General features: G+C 41.4%; 1 protein-coding gene across 2 annotated transcripts in view; it reads right to left on the bottom strand.

Moving 5' to 3' along the window:
* Positions 1–5246: 5246 nt before the first annotated feature.
* FAM89A (family with sequence similarity 89 member A) overlaps positions 5247–19145 on the bottom strand; it is a 105483-nt gene continuing 91584 nt past the window's right edge. For both annotated transcript variants that reach the window (XM_069235028.1, XM_069235027.1), the window contains one exon: positions 5247–9821. In XM_069235028.1, the coding sequence (XP_069091129.1) occupies positions 9558–9821 (264 nt within the window). In that variant the 3' untranslated portion in view covers positions 5247–9557. The remainder of the gene's footprint in view (positions 9822–19145) is intronic.

Raw genomic sequence — 19145 nt, 5'->3', positions numbered from 1 at the left:
TAGGGCACCTCCTGTCGAAGGGGGATAGGTGACTTGATCCACAAAGAATTTCAGCCATTGGTGCCTTGCAGAGACCCCGTACACAGAAAGAGGTGAGAGCCTTTATAGGAATTACCTCATATTACAGACAATGGATACCAAATTTCTCACTGATAGCCAAACCATTAGTACCTCTCACTCTCAAGGATGTACATGTAGCCTCACAATGGGAGCAGGAATGCGAGCAGGCTTTTGAACAATTTAAAAGGGCTCTATGTAATGCACCAGTATTAGCCACCCCAGACTATCAGAAACAATTTACGCTTTTCGTACATGAAAATGAAGGATGCATGGTGAAAAGAACAGACAATGTGCGTACTTCTCATCCATGTTGGATCTGGTGGTCCGAGCATTGCCTCGATGCTTAAGGGCAGTAGCAGCTGCTGCGGCTGCTGCGGCTGCCGTCAACCAAAGTGAGGGGTATATATTGGGCCACCAATTGACAGTCATGGTACCACAGGCAGTAGATGTTTTATTATACAAAACAGACTAAACATCTGACCAATGCTAGATTGACTGGATATGAGTTGGCGCTATTTGCACCCCATATCACCATCAGAAGATGTAATGTCCTAAATTCAGCCACCATCTTGCCCCTCCCAGACACAGATCCCTCTGACGAACACATTCATGACTGTATTATCACCACTGAGGAAGAGAGGAAAGGGAGAGCTGACCTTACCGATCAACCACTGCAAGATTGGGAGGGGGAACTGTTTGTGGATGGGTCTTGTTTCAAATTGCCCAGTGGAATGGTTACTGCTGCATATGCCATCACTACACTAGACTGTAGTAGAGACTAAAAAAATCTCTCAAAACTCTGCACAAGCAGCAGAATTGATAGCTCTAATAAGAGCCTGCGAACTGAGCCAGGGGCTAAGAGTAAATGTCTACACAGATAGTCTATGTGCTTTCAGGGTGGCACACTCCTTTGGAAAATTGTGGAAAGAAAGAGGGTTCATGAAGTCGCATGAGACGAAGATACAACATGGGGACTTGATTGTGCAATTACTTGAATGCCCTGACGCTACCCAGTAAGACTGCTGTGATAAAATGTTCAGCCCACAAGAAAATAGAGAATGACGTGGGAAGAGACAATGCTTATGCTGATCAGATTGCGAAAGGAACAGCTCAGAGTGAGCAGAAACCCATGTATGTGGCAGGGACAGCTAGATGGATTCCAGAGGTAGGCATGATGGATCAGACAATAAACAGTGTAAAAGATATCCAGGGTGCAGCGACACCGGAGGAACTTGAGTAGTGGCATAGTACCGCCACCTTGGACAGAGAAAGGTGTTGGGTGGATAAAACAAGGAACAAAAGGTGGATGTTACCAGACGCCTATGTAAATGTTATTGTTACTTCAGCTCATGTACCAGCTCACATCAGTGCACAGGGTATAGTGGACACGCTAGACCAGGTCTGGTGTAACAAGAATATTCCTAAATGTGCACGATCACATGTGCAAAGATGCATAATATGACAGACATACAATGTAGGAAAAGGTGGCCTTGTCCCTAAGGGAAATTTTGCACCCCCAGACCTTCCGTTTGAAGTTCTACAGATGGATTTCGTGGCAATGGAACGAGTGAACATGAAAAGGTACATGCTGCTAGTGGTGTGCACTTTCAGCAGATCGGTGGAGGCTTATCTGCTGACCAATTGCTCCGCTGCCAATGCGGCCAAGGTACTGATGAAAGAGTACTTTTCTAGGCATGGCCTGTCTCGAACAATTTGGAGTGACAATGGCAGCCACTTCACCGGACAGGTGATGGATTTGGTCTGTAGGGGTTTGTAAATACAACAGAAATTTAATTGTGCCTATCATCCAAAAGCAACAGGCCTAGTGGAACGCTACAATGGTGTCTTAAAGAGCGAATTGGCAAAGATATGTGCTGAGACAAAATTTAAGTGGCCAGAAGCACTCCCCATAGCACTCTTGTCCATTATAAATATGCCACATTCTAGATCGAAGGAGTCGCCTTATGAAGGGATAATGGGACGACCAGACAATCTGTGGGGGCTGCCTAGGAAAAAGGTGTTCTCTGACATTGATTATCCATTATTCTTGGATTATTGTGTGTAACTCACTGAACAAGTGTGTTCTATTTACGGACAGGTCAAGGAGACACTACCCAGGAGGCACGAGGGGGGCGGCCATTCCTTGCGGCCAGGGGACTGGATATTCGCGAAAAACTTCCAGAAAAAAATCCAGCCTTGAGCCCAGGTGGAAGGGTCCGTTCCAGATCCTCCTAGTCACCCAAACAGCTGTGAAGTGTGAGGGTAAAAATAACTGGATTCACGCCTCACATGTGAAAAAGTGCCCTTTGCCCTATGATCAATGGGTGCTTAACAACGTGCCGGACTCTGAGACTGAACACATTCTCTACCAGACACCTTTTGGAGAAGGAGAAGTGGTTCTGAACGGGGCGATAAGGACTCTTGAGGAACACGCAAATAAGAGCACTTCTCCTCTTGAGTTGTTTGAACAAGAACTAATCGGACCTAGATATTGTCTGAGAAGGAAAATTCATGTGAATTATAAAGAGACTTAACAGAAGAAACAGTCCTAGAAAGGACTGCACCCCCTGCCGGTGGTGAAGACCCCCAACGACCGGACCTGTACATAAGCGGACCAGTGAGGCTTTCCAACAAAGGACACTGGGGATTATTGTAAATAGTGCCTGATAGAGTAGATAGGGAAATGGATAGGTATAGCAATGTTATGGAGGAGAAGGGTGGGGCGAACAAGAGAAAAAGGGGTATTGTATTATTTACATTACTTTCTGTATGCTCCCTTGCATTAGTGGCGTTTTTCGCACTTGAGTGGCATGATCCCATGCATAAGAAACTACCCACAACTGCTTCCCCTCCCGAACATCACTTTATTACGTTAGCAACCCACAAGGAAGCCCATAGGGCGGATTATATGAATAACACTTTCATTAAAATGATGGGGGTAGTTGAGCAAATTTGTAATAAATCTGATTGCTACGTTTTTTGGGTTCCTTCCCCATTCTACTTGGAGTAGTATACCGTTTGGTACTCTTTCCTTTTCATTTAATGGTACATGCAGGATAAGTCAGTTCGTGGCAATAACAGCACTTCTTTTAAAAAGGTCCATAGCAAAAGAAACACCTGGGTATCTTGATTTCCTGTCAAAAATAAATAATACATGTGGAATAGACAGTGGGAGGAGGGGCTATGAACTGGAGAAAAGGGAATATGAAAGTTATAACAGCTCCTACACCACATCACAGATAAGGAAGGGACTATGAAGTAAAGTAATAGTGACCAGTGTGAAGGACCCCTCTCTTTCTCTCGCCAGGGACAGAAGTGGACTGGCCAGAGAAAATGTAGGACATCTATACATTTGAATGAGACAGGCCCTCATGAATTTGCGGCAACACCAGCTACAGTGTTTGTGTGTGGGAAGAACGCCTATATTCTCCTCCCACCAGAAGGGTCTGGTGCTTGCTATTTAGCCTTTCTTACACCCCCTGTATATACTGTGCCTCCTAGCTACCACAAAAACAATCACCTGCAGAAGAGAGAAGTTGACCAAACAGACACTACAGGTGAGGTAGCTACGGATTTCTTCCTAGCCCTGTTCTATCCAGCAGGAGCAGGCCTTGCAAGTAGAGACATTAGGAGACTCACCCATGTGGTTGAAGCTGTCATAAACGAGACTGCAGGAGCATTAATCAACATAACTGTTGAAATGCAAGCCAATAGATTGATGACTCTCCAACACAGGGTCACCTTAGACATAATACTGGCTGACCATTGTGGTGTATGCCTCAGAATTGGGTCTTCCTGCTGTGTATATATACACCGGATAATGCCCCTTCTGTCCACTTGAAAATAAATAAATTACATGAAATAGCTGAAGAAATACATCAAGATACCAGGACATGGACAGTGTCAGGATGGTTCTGGGGAATTCTTACTACTTGGGGCTGGAAAGTGTTGATAGGACTACTCATAGTTGCAGGGGTAGTGCTAGGATGTTGCCTTTGTATAAATTGTCTGCCAGTCATTTGTACCACATGTATGGGAGCTTATCGCCCACCCCCGGTTAATATACGTGCAACAAATGCTTTGCTTGCTCAAGAAGGAGTGTTTTACAACATGTGTAACATAGAAATTTAGATGAAAAATGTTCGCCTCATGGCAAAAAGGGTGGTTTGTGGAAACAGAAAGTTTCTTAACTTGACATGACGGCTCCATTTTGTATGCTATTTGATTTCTCTACATATGGACTACGTGCAGAGCTGCAGCTTGCATGCGATGGCAGTTGCTCTGTTTGACCTTAGGACCGGCTTTACTAGGAATTTGTTTGCTAATGCTTTGCAGATGGTCTAGGCTGCTGCTTCCCCTATTCTAAGATATTTCAGCTTAAAAATGTTATCCGTATCTTGTTAACTCAAGGCGCTTCAGTGAAGATATTGCCTATATACTGTCAGTTTGCAAATGTTTTCTGATAAGACGATATCTGTATCTTGTCAGTTGAAACCATTTCTGTGGAGATGTAATCTCCATTAGTCTTGCATGAACGTGTTTGGGGATGGGTCCTGCACATATATGGAAATAACTATGCACACATGCAGTGCGAGGGGGGTGGAAATTACAGTAAAAAGGTGACCAGGGAAAGGGGTTTGGGGGTTGCTACTGCTCTGCATGAGGAGACACATGTGCGGAGATGAATGCTGCCACAGGATATAAGCTGGCCCTAGCTGATGAGCCCCAACCAGGGCCAAACCGGTCTTGTGTTGCTTGTGCTCGGATTCTGTGAGCAGCTGACCTGGTAGTTTGAGCTGGACTCTTCCTATTGGAGGAGGATTAAGACTCATTTACATATGGTTGGGTCCAAACTGAGGTGGCATGGTGTTCAAAATAACAATGGACTGTGATGTAGCCCAAGTAATTACCAGTGGCTGAGGTTAATTCAAGCAATTCATCACTTACTTGTATACTTGAGTTCTCTGAGGCACCAACACTGAAAGTGTCTTAGTTACTTGGGTCGAAAGGTAAATTCACAAGCTTATAATTTGACATAACATATCCTTATTTAGGAGTAATCCGCAGCATGGTCTTGCCTGAAAAACTGGACTTGAACTTCAAACAGCTGCTCTTTTATAAAAGAAGAACATTATAAATACATCATCCAAAACTTCCACACAAACAAATTCAGGTGCAAAGTGGAATGTGTGCCCAAATTTTAATATTTCTCCAAATATGCCACTTACAGGATTATTAACTTTCTTGTGAAAATGAAGCACTCTCAATGAGAATTTAAATATATAACGGAAGGGGAAGAAAGTGTGAGCTATGGGTAACAACAGACTAATTTGCATACCAAAACAAATGGCTGCACATCAGAAAATACGTTACCATATTTTCTTTCAGCAGCAAATATATTATCTACAATTAATGCTTACAATTGCTAATTTTAATTGTGTGCACCACCTGAACAAACTGGTTGAAGAGAGAATGACAAATATATTACAGTCACCTAGGGCAATATAGACGAACGTTTGGAATTGCGATTTCCTAATTGTGAAGCCATGCAAATCATAATTAGGAAATTGCAACGCCAAATGTACGAAACTCTATTGAGTATCTTTTGCAAATCCCAGTGGATCGCAAATAGACCTACCTCATTAATATTAATGAGGTCGGTCGCAATTTGCGACTCACTGGGAAGCACAAAAATCACAGGGATGGCGGCCTGCTGGAGTCAGCAGACCACCATGTCTGTGACTGCTTTTAAATAATGCATTTAAAAAAAAAAAAAAATTTAAAGCAACCTATTTTCCTTAAGGGAAAACGGGATGCATTTAAAAAGCAACACATTAAACGTTTTTGCATGCAGTCTCAAAGGGGAAGAGGTCCCTTGGGGATCCCTTCCCTTTTGTGAATGGGTTACCACCAATTTGAAATTTTTTTTTGCATCCGCATTCACGTTCACAAAACAATCATACATACACCACTGTGAGTCGCTATTAGGAAGAGACACCTTTGGCACACCTCTTCCTAATAGTGAGTTGCAAACCCATTTTGCGATTCGGTAAATAGATTACCGAATCGCAAAATGGGCTTTGTGCATTGAAAAATGCTTTTATTTGGTCGAAAATGCCCAGATTCTGTGAATTGGGCCGTTTGTGACCAAGAAAAAGCGACATACATCTGGCCACTAGTGTCCCTCGCAACCCTTATGGTGCAGCTACTATTTGTATTGAACCACTAACTTGCTGGGGTTATTTTTTTGTCTTTTTCTTACACTAACACTACACGGCTTTCAAACCACCACACCATCTCAAACTTAACACATTTCAAATTGTACGGCTACTGGGGCAATTCAAAGTTCAAATCTAAGTCTAGGTCAAAGTCTTTTGTTCCTGTAACAGTGTGACTTAAATAAATGTATCTTTCTGATTTCAGGACACTTTTTGGCATAATTTAGATCAGTCTCCCATCTCGGTTTTGTGATGTATTCCAATTTGTGATGCATTAAAGCACTGTTCTCAAACAAGAAATTGCACGGTTTTTAAGGCATATTATAAGGCTACATTCCTTCACACTCAATCTCATTCAAAGCACAACAGCAACACAAAAAACAAGCACTGGCAAAGCAATAGGTCTCGCCTTTGGGACCTACTAGCTTTGCCGCTGGTTTTCGCAATGCTACACATCATCCCAAATGCTGTGCAGCAGGATTTTAGAATCAGGAAAACAAAAAAAAACAAAAAAAAAATAAAAATAAAATAATAAAACCTTTTAACGCATAGATCTGCGGTATTTTATAGGCACGCGTATCACGAATGTGCCCACCTACAAAATAACGCAAGCACTTATTATTTTTTTTAAAATATATGATCAGAGTTTGATCTGTAACTAGAATGGAAAAAAATGCCCACAGGAAAGCAAAACAGGGTAATCAAGGAGGCAGAAAAGAAAAACAGGGGACATGCCCGGCACCAAAAAACACAAGCAAATGACACAGTAATGAGCCCATGTTGCAGGGGTGGGTCAAACTTGCGATAAGGAAGTAGAGCCCACACAATCCATGAAAAAAAGACGCAAGTAAATGAGTATGGCAATAAATCCAACCAATAGTAGGCAGTGGGGTGGCTCTAAGACACTATAAGCAAACAGAATGCCTTGCAACAGACATTGCATGCCTTAGGCCACGACTAGAAATGAGTCAGTCATCATGTAATATGTACATAATAATAACAGAGAATCTGGTTAACACTTTATAGGTAATAAAGTGAAAAGGCGGTAAAAGACTACAGAGGGTGGGATGGGAGTTCATGCAAACAATGAGCAGATGCAATAGGTGGTGCCCTGCCATATTAATGCTGCCTGGTCTGACCTACTAAGAACAGACAATAAAGGTAGTGTCAGAGGTTTCAGGGCCAGTGAGTGATAAATATGTACCCTACACGAACAGGATGAAGCATCCTCATGGTCTGCAAGGCAGATCTAGCATGCAATATAACTTATTAGTAGAACGACAACTAAAGCACAATATAGAAGGAGGTGCAGAAACAAATGTTTATGAATCCTTATGGAAAAATGTAAAATGGCATCTTGCAGCAGAGAAGCATTCTAGCGGTGAAAGCAGAGAGAACACATTCCTCTTCCAAGGAGCTGGGTACTTGCTAACCAACTCCCCCCTTGTCATTATCTACCAGTTTCTATCTACTACCTCTGTACAACCCCGTTCCTGCCCCCCCCACACCTTCCCTTACTCCTTCAACTCTAACTGCTTCTTGGAGGGTTTGGGAAGTTCTGAAAAGAGCAGGACCAAGCTGCACATAGATATGCATCGCAGGTGATCAGACAAGGAGCAGACTGGCAAGATCAGACATTATGCACAATCAAGCTTCACTCCCTGCTTCTTGCAGATTAGCTATACCCTCCTAATCCAGAGCTTCACATAAACTTCACATAAAAATAATAAAATCCAAGGTCTACCACAGCCCCTCGAGACAAAGTACCACCAGCTTTACTCCAGCTAACTAGAGGTTTAAGCCCGACCACCTCCACTGCAAGTCCGTCTCAAACGCATACCACCACTTTAACCATCAACCGATGTAAGTGACATTGCGAGTCCCTCAGTCAATTTCTTCCATATCCACTTATGTGCATAATCAGCAGTTTTGTTTTCAATGCCATTATTCGTGGTATGTTATATCAATTATTAGTCAAGTACTAGTACTGGAAAAAATAAGGAATATCACTTCTGAAATTGCAATAAAACTTGCAGTAGAGGTTTATTTTTATGCGGCCATGATATTTGGTAAGACTTACAGGAGTAACAATATTAGGTCTGTAAACATACTTTTTGTATTTCCTATACTGGAGTTCCACTACGCCGGCCAAGCAAGGATGGTTTATGCTGAGGTCTAGTGCAGCATTTGGAGTACCAGCAACCAGTTTCTAGCTGGAAGCACTGGGCCTATAATAACCACTACCCAATCACCACTCAATGCACTCCATCGCACATTATGGTTTAAGCTTTCAAAGCGTTAGTATTCTTTAAAAGCGAAATATTTTACACAAGGACACATTGCATTCAGTCTTTTCGAGAATCGTACAAGGATTAGTGCATGAAATGTGTACCATTTTAAGAATGCATTACATATGAAGCTTTGGAGTGTGGTAATACTGTTAATTAAATACGTGTGAACGCAAACGTACGTGTGTACTGGAACCGTTACTGTCTAGTTCCTTTGGGAAAATGGGCAGTGCAATTCTCCCTCGTTACAAACGCAGCTGCTCTTAAACTATATAACGTGCTAAAAAGTAGAAAACTAATTTTGCTTTACAAGGAGGCAGCAATCCACAACGGTTAGATGAGTGACACACTAAGCTGGAAAATTGCTTATACCACATTAAAGGAACAGTCTTTTACAATCGCACGCCAAGAAACAAACATAAAAAACTGCACACCAGAAAAAGACTCTTGCCCAGAACTGAAACTATGCTTTCATACAAGCACCCATTCTTTCAGAACCAGTCATGCCCTAATCGCCCAACGTTAAAAGCGCTTTCCAGTCACGTCACCAAAAACGCATTCCACTCAAAGCTGACATGCAGATGCAGGGATTCGTGCCACTATGCAGACAATAGACAACTCTAAAACGAGGGGATCGGATTCGCCTATATGTATACCACATGAATTTAGATTTTCACCTTGACAAAAACAACCGAAAGCCCATTTTCACACAAAAGTATTTAAGGTAGTGCTGCAAAAAGTCTATTCAGCTGTCTTGCAGTAGCTGAATTCCGGATGTGTGCCTTCTAGCAGGTTTGATTTTATGAGCACTGGCATTCAGTATCCATATTCTTATGTCGAGGAAGTAACAGTTGCCCGTGAAACCTTAGTAATTCGAAAAAACTTCGCAACAGTACCAGACAATCAATCGCTACGAACATTTTTCAGAGTTGGATGAAAAAAAAAAGAATCACTAGTAAATCTCCCTCACACTGGACAACCAGAACGTAGCCTATATTGATTCCAATATCCAGTCGCTGTTGGAGGTGGAGGGCACCGGCAGCGAAAGATTCATGTGCATACTGTCATTTCCTTCACTGATGGGTGTGCCCTGGTCCTGGAAGTACTCTTCCTCTTCATCAAAGTATCCATTTTCCAGCGCATATGAACAGTCGGCATTTGTCGCAGCCTGACATGCACCTTTGTATTCTTGAATGGACTCGTATAGAGAATACAGCTGACAAAGCAAAGACATATCCAGCTGTCGGAGGCCAACCTGGAACAAAAGAAAACCGGAAGAATTAAAACTGGAATTAAACTGTGTGTACAGTTTAACAATTATTTCTGAGCTAGGAAAAAAACACAAACCCAGCCCTAAACGTTTGTTTTTGCTCATTCCACCTTCTCCTCGGCCACTTACACACCTAATCTGTCACTTGGTGCCAACATCCAAATGAAATCCAGGTGCTTTAATCATGAATGAGACACGGGGTACTCAAAGAGTACTTCTGTCTCATACAAGTGCAGTATAGGAGAGATATCTTATAAGAACTGTGCAGCACAAATCAGTCAGGGCCCCTAGACAAGGGCGATCCATCCACCACCAGAGGGGTAGTCCCACTCCATTATGGCACCAAAGGAACATTTGGTCTTTCACCACTATCAACAAACATTTGCTAACACAAATAGCAAATGCCACAGGAAGATATTCCAGGCTAGCATGGTTATTTTGCAAGAAACAAAGGACTGACAGGAACAATCCCATGACTGGAAGATTGAAGGTGTGGAACACCTTTAGTCAAACAATCTGAAGATAATCTGCATACGCTAAAACTTATTAAACACGAATACAATTATAAAACAAAAAAGAAAGAACTTTCTTTAATCTATGGATTTTCTTGTCAAGTACACTCCTTCACTGATCATGTGTCATGGAACTGACAACAGATAACTAATCATAGGCACAGTTTGCGTAAGCCATGAAAGAGAATGCCAGCTGTTCACAGCAACACAAAGACCTTTATAACAAAATACAATTTAAAGCCCTGCAGATAAAGTGGCACAGAGAAGAAAAGGCATTGTCTTGAGAGGAACTGATTAAACCAAAAATTGTATAGCTTGGTATAAATCGGTATAATAAGACTGGTCTGGATTGGATTCAGTAACAACGGGAGGACAATAGTGCTTGGTGATCCAGTTTTTAATGACAAGTTAATGAAGTAGCATCCATTGAGCTCAGCAATGGCACTGCCTGATGGATCAAAGAAGCAGGAAAGTGGCCAATCTCGTAAGAGGTTGAGCTCATACTAGCTGATAGTTGTAGGGATTTTAGGAGTCTGATCATATACTATCTTGATATCCTGACTAAAACCATAACCCTATCCACACCGAATACGTTTTTTTTAAATTCACAAGAGCTCTGTGAAACAAAGTACTGTATGTGGCTGAGTAGATGGATATTACTTTGGGCACATACACACTATCTCCACTCAGTAGCAAAGGCTGGCAATATAGATGCATCCTGTATTTAAGTGCAAAGCTGAGGCTGGAGGTAGTTACACAAAGCAACACAAACTACTGGTTAGGTTCAGAAATTTGGAGATTTGCAGAAATAGCAATGCAACGCTAAACCCAATCTATCGTGCATCATTAATATTTAAAGAGACAATTGATCTGTTTAAGTAACTACTGAATGTAATGTTTTTAACATTTTAAACTTTGTAAGAGGGAGAGAGTTTCAAAAGGTAAAGCCTGCCCTTACCAGAGTTTCACTGTAAGGTGACCAACTATCTACTAGCTCTAATTAAAAATCAAATCTTTACCAAAACCAACCCTTTCGTGCTATTGCCTGGCTTTCAAATTGACGATGCAGCATCAAAAAAGAACCACCGTAATAAAGGAAATGCAATACTTGTAGCTCTTCTGGGGTCCTTCACTGCATCTCTAAAGCCATTCTTCAAGCCGCTTGCAGTTTTGTTACAACAGAGAGAGAAAAACAGCTCGGTACTCTTGGGAAGCTGTGTATAAATGTAGTAACTTCAGTGAATTGGAATAATTCTAGTAAGGTTCCAACCCGTGCAGTAAACTCCAAACAAAACACATTTTTGTATAATGAGTTTAGGATAAGGAATATACTATTTGTACAATCGATTTGAATTTAAGTAGTAGGTCTTCCATATGAAGGTGCAGGGTAGGCGATTAGTAAAATATGCAACAAGTGGGCAGCTAAACAATGGAAAAGGAAACAAAAAAAAACTAAAAATATTCGATGCATCAACAGTTCTCTTTATATGCAAGGGCACACAATATGATTCAGGCTTTTTGTTAGCACAATACATGCTTAGCCAATAAATTAAACATATCAACATATCATATCATAACATATCAACGTTCAACCCAGTAAATTAAAAAGGTTCCTTCAAACCTTGGGGATCACAACCCTATTGAGGTAGAACCAGCCAACCACAGACAGCTTAAGATGGATATGGAGACTGCAGGATCCTGCAATGTTTTTTCAATAGAGTGGTTAGCGGAAACATGGATTTGATAATGGCATGCCTAAAAGAAGAGGATACAGAGCAAAAAGTAGTTGGTGCTTTCAGTGAGCTCTGTATAAAGATAAGGAACTAACTACTTAAACAATTCTGTCCAACTGATTCCAGGCCTAGGTGGCTTAACCTTGTGTTCTCCGGCCAACAGACAATTGAGTAAGGCCGTTAAGGCAAAACCTAGGGACCCTTCGGAGGTACAATATTTACGCCGACAATACAAGGAAGTCACTCCCAGGAGGAGGAGGAGTCATACTAGCCCCAAAATGGAATTCTTTATTTTTGGCAGCAATCAAAAAGGACAGTAAAACTTTTTGGTCTGCGGTTTCAGATAGGAGGTGTTTCAAACAAATAGGGACTCCGATTCGTTGTCATATTTCTAGTGAGACATAGGAGGCACATTTTGCAAAGATTTATGCTGTCTCAACAGTTCAGACCGACCTTACTATGGCCCTGAATTGTGCAGGTAACATTGAGTGAGGTAGAAGATACCATAAGCCAGTGCTACTGGCAAGGCTCCTGCTCCAATGGTGTGCCAATCGATCTTATAAAGTCTAGCCGTGATTTTTGGGCCCCATTATTAACAAACTTTGAAAATAATTTTGCCCATTGTTCTCTATCTAGCTCATGGACAACTTCCATTATAGTACCCATCTTTAAAAAAAGCAAACACTCACAGCCAGGATGCTATAGGCCTATTTCATTAATTGATACAACAGTAACGATCATAGGAAGGGTGCTGTATAACAGAATTAAAGAAAGATTAGAGGAGGCGTCTATTTTGTATCACTGTCAGTATGGGTTTATGAAACAGGATCAGACAGTTGAGTAATGTTTGAACCTGAAACTGGTTACTGAAAAATACACTGCGGCTAAACAATCTCCTGTATATTTGGCCTTTAGGGACTTCACGTCAGCGTTCGATTGTGACAACCAATCAAAATTATGGGCAAATCTCCAACTACGGAATGGACGAAGCACTGGTGCACTCTTTAGCTTAACCCCACCGGGATATGAAGGCAAGACTTACGATTAGCACCTATGGGGACATCTCTGGTGACGTAGGAGTTTTTTGGGGAGTGAGACAAAGGTGTATTTTAGCTCCACTTTTAGGTATTTTGTATATTAATAAGCTTCCCCCCTTCTTTTTTAAATTTTAATTTCCATTACCCAAGATGTCCACAAGGTTAATGGCTTATCCCGCCTACTCTCCTGAATGAGGATGACGAAGTGCTGATGGCACGCACACCAAAAGCCCTGCGCCTCTTAGTACATGCTTTAGTAGATTTTATGGGTGCACTGGATTTGCAAACCAACCTCCCCAAATCCTAAATCATGGCATACTGTACTAAAAACCACCAGTTGACCTTTTTTGCTATTGGTAATATCTTAAAATGCACTAGCACTTTCTCGTATCTGGAGCTGACCTTTGCAACACTGCAACTTTGGATCAGGGGCTTCACACAGTGCTCAGTGTAGGATTAAATTGACCAGGGCTATTGGCACACTATTTAATCTACCGCAGCAGTCCCGTTTGGGGTGGGGGAAGTGGTGCCCTTATGCCACTGTTAGAAATATATAAAACACAGTGTATTCGGATAGCAACCTACGGTTCAATAGTGTTCAGACTAAAGAAAAAAGGTTTTGCAGAAAAGTTCTCAAGGCCCCAATTGCATCCCGTCATGTAATTTGCCATACAGAATTGGGCATCCACTATATAGAAGATTATATTAAATTGTGCCCTACATTACTATGGTTAGAAATCTGGAAGGATAAATCAGACGATTCTCACTAGAGATAATATTAGGGACGGCCTCAAGTGTGACAAGAGCCTTGCGGTCCCAAGCTTAGCAGGTGTGGAATCAAGTTTTGGAAGGATTGACCTTCAGCATGTTTTTACTGATCCCGATACTAACAGCCAGCAAAAAAATATGTAAAGCAATCCCTATTTAAGCATGCTTACACTGAAAGAATGGCCGTAGAGTGGAAGAAGAAGAGTGTGGAAGCTTATTTGCACATAACAACACACAGTCCATCTGCAAGTTATATTAGAGCGCCAGGCTGCTGAGAATGCAGCCAACTGTTGCACCACAGGGCTGGCACAATGAAATACCTGCTTTATTTTCAGGTGGGATTTCAACCTAGCCCTGCTGCCCTGCCCTTGTGATGGGAGATTATATACAGTGCTGCTTTCATTTGTTAAGATGCTGTCAGACAGGACATTTAATTAGGTGTAAACTAATCTAAGTACAACCCCACCACACTTCGTTCTCAGTCTAGCAAGAAGTCCAAGGAATATAAGGGAGGTAATCTGTCAGAGATAAAAAAAAGTGCAAAAAGTAAATATGTGTAAAGCTCTGTATCTGGCTGTATTCAACCTTCCTGGATGGGCGATTCAAGGGAGGACCAAGAGCCAAGACACTACCTATAAACCTCCCTCTGATTATGAATATGCTGGCTTATCCTCATTACGACCTCCCATCAAATAGATGGCACTGCGCAGAAAGAATATCAGCAACCTCCTGCTAAACAGGTCACACATTTTTTTAAAGGCAGCCCAGTCTCCATTCCTCCTCAACTGTGTCTAGAGCTACACCCTCCAGCTCAGAAATGCACGCTATAGAATTCCATTATCTAGGGAAGCTGTATCATAACCTTCATATTGAGTCATATTAAAAACAGGGGCAATCTGTAATGGATCCCACTCGGTACAGCACACACAAAAAAATGGAGTCCTGCTGCCTGGCACCATACACACTAGACATAACACATTGGGATGTCAGCGCAGGGTCTTGGTATGGCGCACAAACATAATCGTATACATCTCGTATTCTGGCTTGGAACAGGTAAAAAGGCATGTCCAAACACTATGGATTCAAAAACAGTATGTTGCCACCACCGCTCACTGTACATGTTCCAGAGGTGGTCTTGTGTCACTTAGAGAGGCTTTTGGAGAGCACGTCCCTTTAAAATCAGAGTCAGATTTCGAACCTTACCACCAATTTCAGGCTAGATTCAGTGCCCATGAGGAATTGCATGCATGCTGGGCGAAAAGGAACAGGATATCGGATACACGTGCAGGTTGACTCTGAGCAGGGAAACGTGTAGGTTTATCATGCAGTAAATGTTTCCTTTCTAGCAGTGGGGTAACAAAAACACACACACCACACACACACACACACACACGATATAGGGGTAAATTACTCATATCAGAAAAAACACGGAAAGCAACAGAAGTAGATGCTGGTCTACTCTGCTCACTAAGTAAAATGGAACTCTTGAGAAAACCGGAGCTGGTAGAGGCTCATATACATGTATGGATAGCCAGGAGCTGCAGAGCATAAAGCACTAATCTGAGCAAAGTCTCTGGATTTAGAGCCAGTTTCCAGTTCCAGGACTAGGTGGAATGGTGATCAGAAAGGTGAGAATCGGAAAGACAGGCTATAAATAAGGAGTCAGTAAGGAAGCCTGTGGCAGGACACATTTTACAATATGACCACTTCGGAACATGCACATAAGATGATGAAAAAAAAGGTTATCCTACAAAGACGTGTAACATCTTTGTAAGCTGCATGCATTCATAGATTTTTTTTTGTAAACTTATGTTTTTAAGCTTACAAATTTGGCATTCCAATGACCTTGATGAGCGCCACCTTCTTAGCAATGGCCACACACTTCCAGTTATATGCTCTGCTACGGCAGGAAATCTTCTCTGTAGTTTGACACCATCAAGATGAAGACTTTTGAAAGTGTATTCTGGGCACCAAAACTCCAATGAGAAAGCTTCACGCCAATTTAACACACATAACTGAAACCTACACGTTCTATCTGACTAGTGCATTAGTAATATTATGATTAACATTATCTATTGGCAAAGGAATTCTGGTTAAATGGAGCCCCTGGCGTTAACTTCTGTTTACACTTATGACAAATCCAAGGTAAGAACTGTTAAATCTGCACACATCTCAAGATCTGGGCTGCTTCATCTGTAATACAGCAACCCCGCAAACAAGGAAGGCATATTGGCTCAGACACCCAGCTAAATAATTTATATATTCATTAACACAATTCTCCCGACTTTCCAAAGGTAGTTTGGTCAAGCAGTTAAGACTTACTTCAGGAGGTGAAAAAGGTCAGCAATGGCATGGCACGTAAATCGGCCAACAGAAAAAAAAGATGATTAATTGTCCAACCATGATTATTTGTTATATAAGTAACGGGATATAAATCTGGATTGGGCAGGGCATGTAAAAACAAAACCCACATTGAAACAAAAAGCCCTAACCTCTTCTGACTGACAATCCAACACACGTAGAATAAAACTATGAAATTAAAAACTAAGCCAAGAAAAGCAATGTCAATAGCTGTTCAGTTTTCTCCTTGGATAACAGACCTATAATGTTTCACCTAATCAAGGCTTACAAAGTACCCAAGGTGTGGGGATAGGTTTGATCTGTGTCCAAGATTGAAAGGTATACTTTGCAGTTAGAATCCACGAGTGTAATAAGCTTTAGCTTCCTTCATTTAGGAAGTTCTTGGACGAGGAAAAGATGTGGAGGGGTCACTAAATCACCATGGCTCTGCCGACACAAACATGCTAATTAGAAATTATTAATGAATGTTTACGTGTTTTGATTAATGAAAAGTTCGTAGAGAAATTAATTGTAGAGAAAATAAAGTGCACGTTTGAAATTGTGGCCATGGGGAGTGGCACCCACATATACGAAGTTGTACTAAAATAACTAAAAATGTGTGAAATAATGAAAATGTCTAGGAATAATGTAGTAATATGTCATATTAAGATGTATAACCTATGTTAATTTGTAGAATTAACTTAGCTGCGGTTACGGCCTAGTCCTTTCCAGGCCTCACACAAGAAACTGAATTTCTAACACACTGTAGAGAAGCTGATGTCTTAACCGGACCCTGAACCACCCGATGATAAAGTTGCTTAGCTAGAATTTTCTGCACTGTACCGACAGACAGGAGATGATGAAGTCAAATTGATACATTTATGTGTAGAGTAGACTAAATGAACTTTCCCAGGACTTGAACAATGAGAGCACTGACTGAAGAGGAACAGGCAACATTTTTGATACTGGAAGAGCCGGATGATGAGGACATCGTACAGTGGACCAATCCGTGTACTGTGAAAGATGAAAAATCAGAACTCATAGATTTGAAAAATTAATATTATAGGTTAGAGTCATATCTGCTGACTCACTGACCAATTGGGAATAAGGGGGATGGACTGGGAGACCCTAATAAAAAGTCATGACAAGGGGCTAAAATCTCAGATGCGAGGGGAGAATTGCGGACATCAGGAGACGTGGTTCGAGATTCTGTCGTTGGGCTCATACTCTTGAGAGCCTGATGCATTGCTGATTAATGGATGACCTGAAGATGAAGACTGACTTTGCTGCTGATTCACTCCATGGATAGGTAGCTACGACAAAGTGACTGATTAACTTGTGCCTTTTCTTCTAGGTACCAAGTGTGCTGTTTTATAGTTTTCCATCTAGCTAGATGGTTTTCCAAATTCACGTTTTTCCAAATTGTTTTAGCATGAAGCCCCACATGCCAATGCTAACCTGGGTTAGGTAGGTTTCCTATGGGTGACGTTTGACAGTGACAAATGATTGACGGACTGTTATGCTGAACTCCGCAATTAATGCCATTGCATTCACCTCTATTGGCTTATGTTGACGCATTCAAGCAGATGTTTCCTCAAGTTCTGATTAGTTTATGATATTGATGATGACTAATGAACTAATTCTGCGTGGAATTAAGTAAAGTTTGATTTAACTTGATGACTTACTATTGTGACTAATAGGGAAAATAAAATTTGTTAAACGCTTTAACAAGTTGTGGTTATTTATGAATTGATGGTTTTAGTTGTATTGATTTTAAATGTTATTAATTGGTTATGCTGATTATTGATGCCATTAGTCACTACATAATTAGGATATTCCATGCGATCCAAAAGGTTAAATCGGCCTATACGCGTCCCCTTGTAAGTTTACTTACTGAGGACCAGGTGCGCTAACAGCTCCCAATTGTCTGTGTGGTACCCATGGGGGAAAACTGGCCCTGCCCCCGCAAATCCGTATTAGAATACAATTAGACATGCAAATCACAGTATTTCAAGATCTTTGAAAACAGAATGGAGGCTCCAAAGGTACAGCGTTCAAGTTGGCCAACATTAACACATCTCAGGTCAATCTAAAAACGAGAAATACCCCAAAATTTCCGATGAGCTCTAGAAGTGTTATTGAAGGTTCTCACAAAGTCAACTGGGTTTAGTGGCCTTAAGGCCAAGTCTGTTCACTATAGCTTGGGGATACCAGGTGGACATTACCAGCCAATATGACGACGAAAGAGGAGAAGGCTCTGTCATTCCTATAGACTAAGGTTCTGGCAAGCCAGAAAATGGGAGGACAAGCAACACTTGCGTTTTTTTATTACTACATTCAGCAAAGGGTACAGAACAGCAAACTATGCACATTAATCTTTCTCTAGGCATGCTTGAGGCTTTTGACTCCTGAATACAGCCATGTCCCTTAGGTATCCTCCCAACACTTCCATGCTTTTTTTCCTTATTCACACAGTTTATTGAAGTTAGTCAGTTAGGTAAATATAAACAATGTAAAAATATATGAAATAACTTCTTCTCCACCCTCTCTTCGCCCAAGCAGTAAATAGACAGCAGCTACAACAATGGACGCATAGGATGCAACTGCCTAGCAGTGGGGAGTTAACTCCCTCTCCATCTCTTAAAAAAAAAAAAAAAGAGACACCAAGATACCCCCCAAACCAGGTCCACTGGCATTATGCAGCAGGGAAGGAACACATTATGCAGCAAATTTCATTAAATTATGCAGTAAGAAAAGGCAACATATGTGACCTAATGTGACATATTTTGTGATATTGTTGCATCATAATTGACACTTTTTTCACATGTTAACAGTCTGGACAAAGGTTTCACCTTATTAGTGCCCATTTAAAATCCAAATACAGTAAAAAGCAACTGAAAGAGGACAACCTTTGCATAG

The sequence above is a fragment of the Pleurodeles waltl genome, chromosome 5, assembly GCF_031143425.1.
Source record: "Pleurodeles waltl isolate 20211129_DDA chromosome 5, aPleWal1.hap1.20221129, whole genome shotgun sequence".
Lineage (NCBI taxonomy): Eukaryota > Metazoa > Chordata > Amphibia > Caudata > Salamandridae > Pleurodeles > Pleurodeles waltl.
This window is presented reverse-complemented; position numbering and strand designations above follow the sequence as displayed.